The 15816-nt window shown below is 49.8% G+C and overlaps 1 protein-coding gene across 1 annotated transcript in view; it reads left to right on the top strand.

The window, feature by feature from the left end:
- MAMLD1 (mastermind like domain containing 1) overlaps window positions 1-15057 on the top strand; it is a 146849-nt gene extending 131792 nt beyond the window's left edge. The window contains exons 6-8 of the mRNA XM_025372601.1: window positions 10796-10880; window positions 12827-13380; window positions 13450-15057. Coding sequence (XP_025228386.1) covers window positions 10796-10880; window positions 12827-13380; window positions 13450-13953 — 1143 coding nt within the window. The 3' untranslated portion in view covers window positions 13954-15057. The remainder of the gene's footprint in view (window positions 1-10795; window positions 10881-12826; window positions 13381-13449) is intronic.
- Window positions 15058-15816: the final 759 nt, after the last annotated feature.

The following is a 15816-nucleotide window of genomic DNA, read 5'->3' on the forward strand; positions in this document are numbered from 1 at the left end:
CTCATCAAGTCTCCAGTTCGCTTTCTTGGGTTTTCTCTGCTCATTTCTGTTACATGGTTAGTAAAGGTCAGAGAAAGAAAAGGTGTTAAGGATCCATTACCTTAATTCCAGAATGATTAAGTCAAGAAACCTACAAGCTCTCAGAAGCCAGTGTAATTAGAGTGCACTACTATAACCTTGCAAATGTGCATACGTCTCCTTCTGAATCACCAGAGTGAAGATTGGGCCAATATCCAATCTAGTCAATAATTTATAAACCCAGAGCAGTCATCCACTTCTTGCAAAGCAGCTGAATATCTATGGGGGTTAGTCATAATCTGAGCTTCTTGCACCAGAGCCATTTGAGCTACGGAATAGCACAGAGTGTCACAGAACAGCCAACAAAGCAGAGTTATTTCAGTATGAAAGAAGGAGGAGCACCTGACTGCTCCTCACCATGTGCAGAGAAGGAGCCCATGCATTTCCAAACCTGGGGATTTCTTGGTTTCTAGCTTGGTTTCTGTCTGTACCCCACCTTGCTATTGTGTGATCTGAGTAAGCCCATCTCCACTTCCTCGTCTTATTAGCTAGGAACAATCTATCTCAAATTCATGTGTGCACAGAGTTCAGTGCCCAGCACACTAAAGTATGTTCAGTAAATGTGTTAGCTGATGTTATTTTCACCATATGATTATGATCACTCTCTGTTCTACTAATGGGTTTTATAAACCAACCAGCATTGAAAAGAGATGAGTAGATATGCTAAAATGAGAGTAAAGGCTCAGTTTATCATTGATGTTTATCCCAGAAAAAAAGGCTAGCACAATGTTCACCAGATTATAATCTCCCAAGTGCCTAGAACACCATGCCAAGCTAGTAACATAGTAAAGTTTATTGAATTTTGCAAGTATTTGCTGAGCCCTTTGCCTGGGCTAGATACTGTCGGGACACCAGAGGGATTTAGAGATGATTAAGACTTGGCCCGGCAAGAATGTTTAGTCAGCCAAGGGTATTCAGCCACAGAAGCTGGACCTGGAAAGAGAGGCAGAATTTCCAGGGTGGAGGAGCTTCATCTCAAAAGACACACAGAATTCCCAGAGTACAATCATGGAGAAAGGGCATTCCAGGCTTGGCAAACCAAGGAGCACAAGCACAGAGGGCTGAGCACACATGGCAGCCTGTCTGGAGAGCTCCAAGGAAATTGGTATGACTGGTGGTACGTGACATTATGGAGCGCAAAACCTGGCTGCTGAGAGGGTGGATGTGCTTGCACTTGCATCTCTAGTCTGGTGCGAGCCATTGGAGGATTTTTCAGGGAAAGGGAAACTGGGTTGACCCTGGTTCCAGCAAGCACTCTGACATTCATGAGAAGCCCAGGGTCCAGGGGGATGAGTAGGTGTGACCTCCAGGAAATGGGGCACCGCTATCAGACTCTATCTGTCCCATGGCTTACTTCTGTGAGATTTGAAATAGTGTAGAACTTGTCAGTCCATGAGCTAGTAATTATGCCCACCAATTACTGATTGATTTGCCTTTCTGAGATGCGCAGTGATCCCAAGGACAGAGATGGATTTACCTTGTGTTTAGAAACTTCTAGAAATTGAAATGTTCCTAACAACCTTTTCTGTGGAGGTTGTACCTCACACTTAGAGTGTGTGATAAGCAGTTTCTTTTCCTAATTAAATAAAATGGAGAAAAGACACAAGCATCAGCTATAAAGCTCCCAGTCAGTCAGAGTCAAGAGACTGAATCTCATCTCTTTTATTTATTTTGTGTTTTAACTGGGGATTGCATTGGTCTGCACAGTGCTTGCTCCCATCCTGCTCCACTTGATTGAGTGGCTCCAGGCCCCCTCTTGATTGCTGCTGAAATAGAACTGCCCACGCTGTCGGGGTATCTTCCGCCGCTGGTCATTTCCATGTGCCATCTGCAGTTTTTTCTGCCTGATGGACTACTGAGGCACTGCAAGCGTATGTTAATGCTGATGGGGGGCCCTGTTTCTTGACCCATCACTAATATCTTACAAGTCACACGAAGCTACCAGGGATTCCTGAGCAAAAGCTTAAAACGCTTCAGTTCTCTACAAATAAGCCCCATTCATTGCTTTTAGAGTGTGTTGTCATGGAGCAGACAAGTAATCAGAGCCAGAGTAATATTTGCATATTGAGGTCTTCAAAACTCCAGTGTGGCTATAAAATGGTGTTTAAAGTTATCAAGGAGCTAGGTATGCAGGCAGAAAGAATTGTCCATTATAGAAAGCAATGTCTCTGCTCATGTCCCAGATAACCTTGCTCCAAGGACAAACTGGAGCTTGATTTCATGAAGCTGCAGATGGCCAGTGAGCTCAGCTCTGTACTCACGAACCACCCCACGGGAGGGGCACTGAGACCTCTATGTTTGGCACAAATCCCATTAGAATGGTAAAGAAATCCTTTTCACAAGTACATAGAAATTGCTTGCTAAGATTTCATGGGTTTTCTTGACTTTGTTGTTTTTGTTTGGGTTTTAGAGGGTGGGCATGAGTCATCTCTAAAACTCTTCAGGTAGTTAGGTTGTCTTTTTATTCCCATTTTTAAGTATTTATAATTTGTTCTTAAAATTTTGTCCGGAGGTCCACACCTCCCCTTGGAAAACCTTGCTTGTACTTTTCTTAATGGCACATTTTAAGTTTCTGTGTTTCAAAACTTGCTTGCCATATAACGTGCTAATGACTAAACACATGCACACATCCATACCAATGCAAACGACATGTGGGCTTGGGAATGAGGCAAGACTGGGTTTGCATCCTGCTCTGCTACTAATGGGCTGTATGATTTTGGGCAACTTAGTTAACCTCTCTGGGCCTCAGTGGCCTCATTTGTAAAATAAGGACAATAATAGTCCCTTTCTCATAGATGGCTGTTTATACAGATCAAATAAGACCAAATATTTAAAGAACCTCGGTTAGTGCCTAAAGCACAGCAAATGCTCAATACATTCAGTGGTGGCAATTTTTATTGTTATTTCAAATATTACAACAAAATATGTACTGAACTATTATCCATTGCAAAGACTTGCCCACAATAGGCGCTTAGTAAGTGTTTATTGCAATAAATTGAAGTGATTCCAACTATGTAGCTTAGATTTCAGGTATGAGCGTTTCCTTCTCCACTGGGATGTTTGCTAATGGACATAGATGATCACTCACAGCTCAGGTATTAAAAGCAGGAGAGTAGAGGTGCTGCTTCATGTAGAGAGAAGAGCAACTTCTCATCCAGGCAGGCTTCCACCTGGTCCTTTGGACACCACTGTTGCTAAGCACTTGATGTGCTCGTCAGGGTGTCAGGGCTCTTGGCAGCCACCCATTTGCGTTTTGCAGCTTTTGCTGACATAGATATCAAGTATGAAGTTATTTTAACTGCCTTTGGCTGAAAAAAAATGGGTCATATGTTCAATACATTCAATTCTGCTGAAATCCCTGTCTTCTAAAGCATGATAGAAAGAGGAGGTACCACCCACAGAAGTCCTAAAATCTTGGGGCCCTAGTAGGGTATAGTTCAACAAGGGCTGCAGCTCAGGACATGGTTATTGTGAGATTTACTCATGACTGTTTGGTTTTGCACTCACCATTTGGTTTTGCAGATTCCTCAGCGTGTTTACACACACACACCTACAAACCAGTTTAGAGTTGTGTGCTCCGTTGTGGGGGGTGGTCAGTGGGGTGGGGGTGGGGTAGGGTGGGTTCAGGCTTGGTCAAAGTCATTGCAGATGAACCAGCTAGCTGACTTAGCTTTGTTCCCATTTTCAACAAGACAGTGATTTCTCAAGCCAGGCGAGTCTTCACATGAGATCCACGGATGGGCATTAAGTGGCCCAGAAAACCCCCCAAAATTAGATATAAAATGTTGGTGGGCTGGAAAGGGGGAGACACCATAAGTGCTTTTTCTGTGGAGAGAAACCATAGCTTATAACTGCTTCTCAAAGAAGTCTGTGACCCAAGACAAGCTAAGCTCACAAAGCTGTTTGGTTTTGTTCCACCAAGCCAGTTGGTGGGTATAACCACAACACCCAAACGACCCAGCTAGGCACTCAGGGCAGTAACAAGATCAGTCAGAACCATTCTGTGGCCAAGCAGCTGATGGATTGTTCAATCGGTTGTTGTAGACTCATGTAGACAAAGCCTGCAAGCTTGGGGAAGCCAGGCCCCCCCAGGTCAGCCTCGGGCGACAGCCCCCGTCCTGCCAGGCCCTGGGGAGTGAGTCCTTCCTGCCCAGCAGCTCGTTTGCTCATGAGCTGGCCCGAGTCACCTCCTCGTACAGCACCTCAGAGGCAGCGCCCTGGGGCAGCTGGGATCCGAAGGCCTGGAGGCAGGTGCCCGCTCCACTACTGCCTAGCTGCGATGCCGCAGGTAAGTCACTTCCCCCTGAGCCTTGCTTTCCTCATCTGTCAATGGGGCACAGTCCCCTGCTCAGCCTGTCCGCCTGCCTCACAGGGTTGTTGGGAGGAACACAGGAGGTGACAGCTCCGAAGGTAAAGCTCTGTCCACCCATGAGTGACTTCTAGTGCTTCCTGGGCCTGCTTGTTCTCTACTTTCTGCCCGGCATTCTTTGGCAAAGGGAAAACCCAAGCAAGCAGAGTGCTCCAGGTGCCTCAGCCCCACCTCCAGGGAAATGAGTGGGGGATTGTCCAAGGTGCAGTTGCTCTCTCCCTCAGCTGTACACCTTCCAGTACCCCATTTCCATGCCTGCCTGTCTGTCCCTGAGGCCAGACTGGGAACCTGAGGGGCACAGGGGCTGTTCTTCTGCACCTCCGAAGCCCTGCACCTGATACCTGCTGCTTGGTACCTAGTGGGTGCTCGGGAACTGCCTCTCCTGCCAGCCATCTGCTGTGAATTCCAAACCCCGCCCAGGACTCCCACACCCTAGAGGCAGGAAGTTGGATTGCCCTACTGGAGGACTGGCAGTCTGGTAGGTAGTACAGGCAGAAGGAATCCAAACCAAGTTTGTCCAAGAGGGCTGTGAGTTGGGATCATCCTCTAGATTCTAGAGTCTAGAAGGAATGGCTGGACCTGCCCCCAGAGTCACATTAGTGGTCATGAGAGCAAGCGGATGGATACCAGCCAGAGGGGGCCTTTGCAGAGAATTGCATCTGGTGCATAAAATATCAATGTGCACAGGATGTCTGCCCTATCTGCAGAGAAAACTGGAGACATGAACATTTTCTAAGTGATAGTGATCAGAAGATGGTCATTAAGCTGAAAGGGCCTGCCAGGATTCTGGCCTTTAATGGAAATTCTGCTTTGGTATGTACAGCCTTGTTCTCTTTATCCTGCCTGCCCTGGCCTGGAAGAACAAGCAGTGCTTTCCTTTCAAGGGCTATTGATTTCTCTCTCTCTCTCTCAGAGTCACAGAGCTCCTCAGCTGTTCACTCTTCAGCTGAAACCAGAGAAATCTTGTCCAGCACAAAGCTGCCAGGGAAACAGAATTAGCAAAACGGACATCGTCCCCTCAGGATGTCGCTGTTTCCACCCTTGTCTGCCTTGCCTTTCCCTCTTTGGAAGCCACAAATGAAAGGATCTCAGCTAGCTTGCCTTGAGAATTCTTGTCCCTCACCTATTCTCTCTCTTCTCAAGCCAACAGCTTTCACCCAGCAGTGAAGGGGCAGTGCAGATTTGTGGCCCCAAATCTTCTCTAAGAACCTTGGAAATTCGCCCCACCTGGGGGCCTTTGAGGGTCAGGCCTGGCATTCACTAAATCCTCCCTCTCAACACAACTGCCTTGTCAGTCCAGCCTGTGAGTCAGTGCGAGACAGAGGATGCAGGCACCGCAGGGGAAGAAGAAAGGCAAGCTGGAAATATATTTGTTTCCTTTGCCCAGGATCATTCCCAGCATCTAAACCAAGTTCTTCCCAGACCCGCCAAGACTGAGGAGTCAGAATAGAGTTTGCAGCAGTCATAGGTCATGTGGGAAGACAGAAAACAAAGGGCAAAAAGCATTTCATATACAGATTTCTGCCATTTGCTTTCAATGGCATTCCTTTTGTGAAGCCCCAGTGACAGGTTCAGACCAGTTCAAACCTGAGGGCAGCACCGTTACAATGGGTGAGGTCTCCAGAAGAGCAAGGAAAGATCCCTAACATCGAAAATGGTGTGGCAGGTTCCAGTTCCCTGTTGGGGTCCCATGACTTGACCTTAGGTTTCTGCCAGCACCTGCCCACTCTCCATTCCTTCACCCTACTGGGTGGTCATTAGAGCATTATCTGCTTTGATTGATTTACTTGTGTCCATAAGAGTAGAGACAAACGGTGTTATCCCCATGCCTGGAACAAAGCCTGGCCCACAGTAGACCCATGATCAATGTTCGTCAACTGAGTGACAGAGGGGCTGACTGGACTGTCATGTAAGCAATACCTTCCCATCAGGGTCTCGGGAAGGTAAGTTCAGGGGCCCCAGAGTTACTGTGGCCCGTATCCCTCTGGCTGCATTCTGGGCAAGGAAAGGCGCTGAGCCAAGGCAACGCAAAAGGGCAGGTGTTCAGTGGGTTCCACCCCAGATCCTGGTGTTAACAGTCCACTGGGAGAAGTGGCCCAATTCGTGCTCATTACTCCCAATGGTCCTGCCTCCCTGCAGGCATTCTGGAGAAGCTGAGTCACAGGCTCTGAGAGTTAGGAGGAACTTAGGAAACAATCAAAACTTGCCTGCCATTCATTTCAGGAAGCCGCTATAGTTTCTGAAGGACGACTGAAGGGAATTTTTTCCTAAGAGCATCCATCCATCCTCCAACTAGGCTTCAGACAGCACTGTCTACGTTGTCACTATCTATGGGCCATGGCCAGTCAGAGCCCATGGGTCTCAGGGGGCTCCACCCATGTGGGGGTGGAGGTCCCCACCACTCAGATCTTGAATGGGTGGTGGTCCCATGCAGTATACTATCTTCCTGTCATTCCAAAGGAAAAGTCAGAAGTGTGAATGAGTTGTTTCTAATTCTGGCTTCCAAAAAGTACAAAAGAAGGTGCTTTTTCTTGTGGAGTACACTAGTGCTCAACCTTTGGGACAGGTAGCTGAACCCTTCTGCTGTGTAGCAGGCTGGCTCTCTGTGGGGGCACTCATGGAGCAGTGTCTGCTGGGAAAGGAGACAGGAGTTCCCTAGCTGGAGGGGTAGATAATCTCCCCCCTCCCTCCCCTCTTCTGTCCTCCCTTTCCCTTCTCCCTCCTCCTCCCTCCTCCCCTTCCTCCTCCTCCTCTTCCTTCTCTTCCTCTTCTTTCTTCTCTCTCCCTCTCTCTCTCCCCCTCCCTCCTTTCCTTCCTCCCTTCCTCCACATTCTTTATAAAACAAGGCTTTGGATCCATTCACTGCCATCCCCCAGAAGCTATGTCATTTGAATTCTTGTCTGAGTCAGGATGCTCTCCTCCAGGGGATCATGGGGCAAGGAACTTCAGCCCAAATCCATCTGAAATCCAGGAACGTTTTGTGGGCATCTGTCTCAGTCCCACTGATCGTTTGTCCTCTGCCTTTCCCCAGTTGGAGTCCTTTTGCCCCCTTAAGTGGTTGAATTGGTAACGAGATCATTCTTCCCGTGTAGTGGTGAGAAGGCAGCACTCAGGTGATTGCACCTGGGTAAACAGGAGACATTAGCATGTGTTGGCTGGTGAGTGAAGCTGGTGCAGTGCCTGGCATGGGCTCAGTTGTGCCAGCAGGCAGTGGTGGAGTTTGGGCTTTTTCCCCTCTCTGCTGCCCAGCACACAACCCCCAGAGACAGGTGGGGGCTTTACAGCTTCCTGGCATCAGCCTGAAGCTTCTAGAAAGGCATCCCAAGAACTTCCAAGTTTGTCATCTTGGCTGAGACTGTGAATGTGGTCCCTTGTCTGAGGGTGGGGGCTGGGAGGGGGTGTGACAGAGGAAGAGCCGGGCCTTAGTTCTCTGGGGGTCACCATGAGAGAAGCACACCTGGGCTCGCACAGAACTCAGTGCTGCTTGTCAGTGTCACCTGGCACAATAGGACCTAGTGCCACAGTTGCAACCCTAGAAAATTTGACGACCCCTTCATAGCTTTGTTTATAAAAGGCCACACGGCCTAGGCCGTCCTTCATAAGAGAACAGAAAGCGAGTGTCCGAGTCACAAAGCAGCAACTTTCAGGCACAGTTTCCTCCTGGTCACTGAAACCATTTGTCATTTCCTGTTTTCTCCATTTTCCAACGATTCTAATTGTCAGTGTCAAAAGGCAACAACTGTTTTCTTGGGGCTTATCTTTGGAGCACATTGATTCAGAACAAAGGATGGGAGCCTCCATCTGCAAAACAAAGGAAGCAGCCTCCTCGGGAGGCCTGGAGAGAATGCTCTGGCTCCTTTTGCCAGGTACAGCAGGACCAGCATAGCAGCAGAGGACTGGTGGTGCCTCTGGACACTGCCGTAAGGTGAAGAGTCCATGGAGGGCCCTCGCTTGCTGGTGGCACCCTGGACTTGAAGGTCCTGCAGAGCTGGCCGCCAGCACCCAAGCTGGGTGTCAGCAGCATTGTGTGGCCTTGGCAGTTTCCATAGTGATACGCTGGCCAGCTTTTCCATTAGACTCCAGGGTCCTCTGGAATGTGTGCTTCCTAGGATGAAGACGCCCCAGCACCCGCTGAAGCCTGCCCTGCTCCGGCATGGCCTTTCCTTTTGTCTGGCACGCCCCTGGGCTTGGCTTTCTCTTTCCGTCCCTCCCTTTGGACTTTACCACACTTCCCCTCCTGTTTCCTTAGTCACACTCTCTAGCCTCCATCTGCCCCTTCCCCCCAACCCCGACCTCTGTACAACTGTGTTATTTGATGAAACTAATGCAGCAACCGGTGGGGATGGAATTAAGGACCGTTTAGCCCTAGCCAGCCACCCAGGAATCTGTCCCCAGAAGCAGCAGAAGCACCTGGTTTGCAGTTAGGAGATACTGTACTTCTTAGCCGTGTCACCTTGGGCAAGTCATTTAACCTCTCTGAGCCTCTGCTGTCACATCAGTAAGCTGGGGACTGTAGATCTTCTGCCCTGATGTCCTGAGGCTGGTACAAGGAGAAGAGGCAAAGCGAAAGGACTGCCTTCAGAAATGGCCACCAACCCTGACCATCTCAGGCAGATCCGGATGGTGCGGCCTTGGGAAGTGGTCATGTGACCCCCATGCTCCTCAGTGTCCACATGGGGTGTTGCTAGATGACATCAAATAATGGGTGAGACATGCTCAGTATAATGAGAGCTTGAGAAGGCAGATTCCACCCCACCCCCACCCCTTGCCGCCTTGCCAATGCTTCAGCAGGGAGAAGGGCAGCTGAGAAACAACCCCTCACTGCCCACACAGCAGCTCCAGTGGAGGGGGAGGCAGGGGCCAGGAGGAAGCAGGCTAAGGGCGGGATAGAAAAGCAAACCCCAGTCTGGTGGAATTGCTTCTGGTGTAGTCTTCCCGGTGCCATGTGTTTGTCCTCTCTGCCTTGGCAGGAACCAAGGCCAGGAACTGCTGCCAGGCCTGAGAGCCGGGCACAGTCCCAAGCACTGGGTCTCTACCCCGCCCCACTCCCGCCAGCCCCACCGAGTGCAGAGAAGGGTTCCCAGAAGCCCTTTGCTGGAAAAGCAGGCACTGCACGGGCAGACCATGTTGTAGAGTCAAGTCCTCTGGTGTCTGGGGGGACACAGACCAGAAAGTGGACTTGGAGCATGTGCTCCCAGACAGAGCTGCCTTGGTGGTTGAGAAAGGGAGAGAGATGGCAGCAGTTGAGCAGATATGGCCGGGCTCCCCTCACTATGTGGGGTGAGGAGGCTTCAAGCACTGGACTGGGAGTCAGACCTGGATCCAACTCACAACCTGACACCAATTGGCTGACGATCTCAGAGCAAGTCATGCCTTCTCTGGGTCTGGGGGCCTTCATGTTATTCCCTCCTGGCTATGTTCTTCCCCTTTGCTCCTTGAGCCAATCCCAGACTGAGTGCTGAAACTGCGGCCTTGAAACTTGGCTCACTCCTCCCCCTGCCCACCCCGCCAGCTTTCAGATGGCGACAGGAAGCTCCTCCGAATTGCCTATGCTGCAACTAGTCAGGAGAAGGGCGGGAGGTTGGCAGTAAGTGTTTGGCTACTCCCAGTGTTGGAGACTGTGTCCACCTGACCATGTGATCATCCGGCCGTTCATGCCAGGACCACCAGGAACAAGCCTCGGTTCTCTTCCCAATGTCCTTTCCCTGTGACAGCCCTGCAGAGGCTAGGCATCCACCACTACATAGCCCACAGTCTGCTCTGCCCCAGCCACAGCATCCTTGGCTTGCTCAGCCATTCTTTGTCTGGGTAATTTGAAGTCCAATCCCCACTCTCATTACTTACCATCCTCTGAATGCAGCCAGTCTGTCTGGGTCTCCCTGAGACTAGCATGCCCAGACTCCTGTGGGTATAGCCTGGCCAAGGCAGAGTTAGCACAGGACTGTCACCTCCCTCCTTCTACATACTCTGCTTCTATTAATGCAACCTAAAGTTACATTTGTTCTTTTGGTGACCGCATCTCACTGCTGACCCATCTTGACCCATCCTGAGCAGATGGACATCCAAAATGCCTAAATCTTTTTTCTGTGTGCTCTTGCTATTAAGTTCTGTCTCTCCTGCCCCATTCTATGCTGTTGCAGTTGGTGTTTTTAACCCAGGTGCAGAATCTTATTTATACCTGTGGAATTTTGCTCGAGAGGGTGGGGCATGCATGCGAATGTGTGTTGGTGTGTTCATTCATGCTTTCTGCTACACCAAAGCCAAGTCCTAGGTCCCCACGCAGTGATCCTCAGGCTAATTATTTATTGGTAGCTGTAATCTAATTTGTCTTTTTCATTTTCTGTTTAGCAAGAGGAACAGAGATCAGGTCATATGGCAATGACCCCTGAACGGCAGAATGCATATATCTCCCAACAGATGAGTCCATTTCAAGGTAAGCAGTTAAGGCCAGTGTTCCCAAGGGGGTGGGCAAGGGGTGCATATGTGGAAGTGGGGTGAGAATTCATTTCAGAGTAAGCAGTTACTGTCTGTGTTTCTGAAAGCACTGAGAGAGAAGAGATCTGAAAAACAGTTAAATAATTCATCCAACTCTAAGAGCAGGATCCCAATTGAAGGCCTGGTCTAAATGACTCCAAAATCATCATTTAATTCAAGAGACTGATTTCCCTGAGTCAGGCCCCTTAAAGCAGCTATTTCAATGGGACAGGTACACACCCGCTAGGATCTGGATTAGAATCACTTGGGGGCTGCCACACCCCCAGGGCTCTGATCCTGCCCTTCTCCCACACACATATTCACACACTGCTGCAGTGACCTTCCATTTCTAATGGGTTTCTGGGACATCTGTCAGGTATAGGAAATGGAAAAGGGGTTGGGGAGGCTCTGCTTCAGAAAGTTTGTGTCAGGGGCTCCCGGAGCCTCCACAGATAGATAGCAGGGGTCCCCACTATAAATGTGATCAACATTTATTGGCCTAGGATACAGCAGTTAGCAAAAAGCCTGATGTAGTTCCCACTTCATGGAGCTTGCAGGCTAGCCAAGGAGTCATGAGTTCAGCAACCCTTATGCACCAGTGGGATGAGATTGGACCAGGCCAAGGGTAGTCTTGGGAACACTCAGCATTTGTCTGAGGGTCAGGAGAGGCTGCTTGCCCTCAACAGGTGGTCAGCATCTTTATCGTAGCCTGTGACACCTCTACACCATCGCTCTTCCAGTCTTATGGAAGACCTCTTTTGGCCTGATACCAGCAGAGTCTGTGTCCCACTTGTCCAGGCTGGAGTGCCACACTGGGCACACTCCAATTGCAGGGACAGCACAGACAAGTTTCAGGAAGGCTGTTGGCCTCCAGGAGGTTAACCTTATAGGGCTAGATTGTAACCTAGTTGAAAAACATACACATGCCATGATAATAAAAGAACCTAGGCACCATTACAAGAGAAAGAAATCATTTTTGTAGATATGAGCATGGACTCTTCGGTGGGTCAGACACACTGGGCTTGTGCCCTGATTGCACTGTCTCCCCTACCTGACTTTGGGTAAACCATATGACTGCTACATGACTCAGTGTCCACTCCAAAAAAGTACCTGTAGATATTGGCCACGGTAGATATCAGCTAGAATGGACTCTCATGACAATGAGGGGAGATGCATTTCCCATCTTAGGCACCTGGGACTCTACCTTCCATCTTCTGCTCCATGTCTCTCCATCCCCAGGCTCTTCAGAACTCAGGGAGTCCAGAATGTCAACTCCTAGATTTCAGCCTTCAGAAAGGAACCCCATTACAGCTCAGTTGTACAAATGTTGTCTGAGCCCCAGATCTGGACTCAGAGACCATCTTGGCTATGAGGAGAACAGAGGGGAACAAAGCACCACCCGCACTTACTCACCACACTCACTTGCTGTCCCAGGTCACATCCATCGGGTAGAGAATTGAAGAGACTGAGCTAGCTCCTGCCACCAGCCCACCCCACCTGGCCCCTTCCTTCCTTCTACAAAATATGCACCACCTGTCAAAGGGTGGGCAGTGCCAGGCCCTGCATACAGAGCACTGAGTGTAAAAGCAGACATGGACCTTGGCCTCCGGGAGCTTCCAGTTTTCTTGAAGAGACAAATCAGCTGCCATTTCAGTCCAGTGTGATCTGCTTTTGGTGAGCACAGACCTAGGAAGTTGGGGCAGCTTCCCAGAAGAACGGAAGTCCAGGCTGAGGGCAGAGAAATGAGGGGAATTGTGAGGAATTGGGGAGCAGGGTCGGGGGGCTCAGTAGAGAGCCAAGGGCGGGAGGTGAGAAGTCCGTGCTGGGCCAGGAGCCTCACTCCGGTGGCCGCAGCCCAAGTGGAGGATGCCTTTGGAACTGATCCCCAATTCTCTCTGTATGTAGCCGCCCAAGAACAAGTCACCTCCAAGTGTAGCCGGATCAAGGCAAGCCCCCCATCTAGCAAGCACTTGATGCCACCCAGAACTGGGCTCCTTCAGAACAATCTGAGTCCAGGAATGATCCCACTCAGCAGCCACCAGAGCTGCGAGGGCATGGAAGCGATCTCACCAACTCTGGGGAAGCGGCAAGGAATTTCCACCTCCAGCTCCCAGTTTCCCATCCCCTCGCACTCAGGCCAGACTCCCCTGGGCAGTCTTGGCCCTGTCGGCCAGCATACGCAGAGTCCCAAGGCCGCCCCACCAAAAGTGCCCCTGCCTGGGTTCTGTCCCAGCTCCCTGGGCACCCAGTCCTTGAGTCCCCACCAGCTCAGACGGCCTAGTGTGCCAAGAATTCCCACTGTGTTTAACAATGCTGCATGGGGCACAGCGGCAGCAGCTGTGACCACAGCAGTTTCGGGGAAACCACCCCTGAGCCAAGTGGATAATAGTGTTCAGCAGCATTTTGATAGCAACTCCATCTTTGCCAAGGCGCCTGTGAGAGTGCCCCTGATGGCCCCAGTGTTCCCATCGCAGCCGACAGTTGCGACTCCCAATCAGATGGCCTCTGAAGGCAGGCCTGGCCAGAAGGTGAGTGCTGTTCTGGCCAACAACCCCAGCTTCAGCCTGCTGGGCAGTCAGAGCCTCAGGCAGAGCCCGATGCGGGGCCCAGTGCCTGTAGCAAACACCACCAAGTTCCTCCAGAAGGGTATGGCCAGCTTTAGTCCCCTGAGCCCCATACAGGGCATCGAGCCACCAAGCTATGTGGCTGCTGCTGCCACCGCTGCTGCTGCTTCTGCCATTGCCGCCAGCCAGTTCCCAGGTCCGTTCAACAGAACGGGTATTCCCCCTGAGCTGCCACCTGCCGACTTTTTGCGCCAGCCCCAACCCCCACTAAATGATCTGATTTCGTCACCTGACTGCAATGAGGTAGATTTCATTGAAGCTCTCTTGAAAGGCTCCTGTGTGAGCCCAGATGAAGACTGGGTGTGCAACTTGAGGCTGATCGATGACATTTTGGAACAGCATGCTGCTGCTCAAAATGCCACAGCCCAGAATGCTGGACAAGTCACCCAGGATGCTGGGGCGCTTTAAATCTGAGCAGGATGCCCATAGAAACGCCCACGTTGACATCGCTCTAGGGAGTGGTGTCACTCCACACCCGCAGCTGTCTCCCGTTACAATTTGAGTGGTGTTGTCAGCCCATGCTTATCCCTCCCTCTACCTGTGACAAAATGGAAAGCTGGTGATTTTTCAAGCTACGTGTACATATTTGAAAATTTTGTAAATGGTTTTCCTAAACATTAATGACAGAAGTATTTATACTTCATTTTGTGACTTTGTAAATAAAGCGACGGCTTTTGTTTCAGTAGAGTTGTGTTTACTATGCATTGTTTTGTGTTTATTATACATTGTTACAAATATGCAGACTGTGTTGTTTGCTCCAGTGATACCTTGTTAAGCTAGGTGGCTGAGTCGCTTATGGTTTTGATGCAATGAGCAATGTGGATGTGACCAAGAGTTGTTGTGCAAGTTGACAAATGCCAAATAGAAAACCACTTGGCCATTTATTTCTATGTTCACTAAAAATCCTATTGCCTTGTGTGATTCTTAATCTCTTTTGCAAACCTTTCAGTCTCCGCTAGCTCTTTCCTAATGAGCATTTACAGCAGAAGCCGTTTTATCATTAAGTGCCCCACAGAGACACTTGACCAGGAGGCTGAGAGAGTTCTCCAGATCTGGGAGAGGCGCAGAGAGAGCGTGTGCGCCGAGCACTGTCTCAGCAATCCACCTTGAGGAGCTAGAGTATCCTCCTCCCTTTACCATTCAGACCGAGAGAAAAAGCCCAGCTTGTGTGCACCCTCGTGGGGTGAAGGCGAGCTGTTCCTGGTTTAAAGCCTTTCAGTATTTGTTTTGATGTAAGGCTCTGTGGTTTGAGGGGGAACATCTGTAAACATTAATAGTTGATTTGGGGTTTGTCTTTGATGGTTTCTATCTGCAATTATTGTCATGTATATTTAAGTGTCTGTTATAGAAAACCCACGCCCACTGTCCTGTAAACTTTCCTCAGTGTCCAGACTTTGTGTAATCACATTTTAATTGCCACCTCGTATTTCGCCTCTACATTTGAAATCTGGCGTCTGTTTCAAGCCAGTGTGTTTTTTCTTCGTTCTGTAATAAACAGCCAGGAGAAAAGTGCCTCTATGTTTTTATTTTTCAAGGGAGTATTCAGTGCCTACAAAGCCAAGTCAGGAAGCCTGCTAGTGGCTTTGCTTATTTCAGAGGCTGCTCGATGCCTTGTGTGTCAGAAAGAAAGATTCGGTAGTTTTGCATCACAGCAAAGAAGCCTGTTATTTGGGGCTCAGCCCCTCATTTTATAGAGGATGAAACAGAGAGGGATGGGAGGCCACAAAGACAACTGCCCTGGGAGCAGGGGTGGCGAGGACTTGCCCTGAGGGTCTAGACTCTCTGCACCACCATCCTGTCTCCCTTGCCGAAGACCACGCATGCCCTTCTTTGACCAGACCCTGCCACCTGATAGACCAGGACCTGGTAGGCGGGTATCCAGGTTTCATGGATGGAACCACATCTCCCCAGAAGTGGGGAGGTAGCTATTGGGATGCACGCCTCCCGCCATGTGCTGTAGGAGTGCAGCTGAAGCAACAGTTGGGATCAGATGTAGTCACAATTGAATGCATCATCACATTTATCCCTCTAACTGGCTGGAAGAGTTGATATCCTCATCCCTAAGGTACAAAATGTTCCAATTTGATCAGTGGCTTTCAGGAGCTGAGAAAGGCATATGCTCTGAGGCAGAGCTGTTATGTCCTGCAGAGCCTAAAAATGCTCTAAGAACATGCCCCCTGCCAAAATTCTCAATGGCTGTGACAAGGGACAGTGATCGACCAATGGGGTTGGAAGCAGACCTCCCCAGTCCAGGGACCAGAGGTGGCACAG

The sequence above is a fragment of the Theropithecus gelada genome, chromosome X (assembly GCF_003255815.1).
Source record: "Theropithecus gelada isolate Dixy chromosome X, Tgel_1.0, whole genome shotgun sequence".
Lineage (NCBI taxonomy): Eukaryota > Metazoa > Chordata > Mammalia > Primates > Cercopithecidae > Theropithecus > Theropithecus gelada.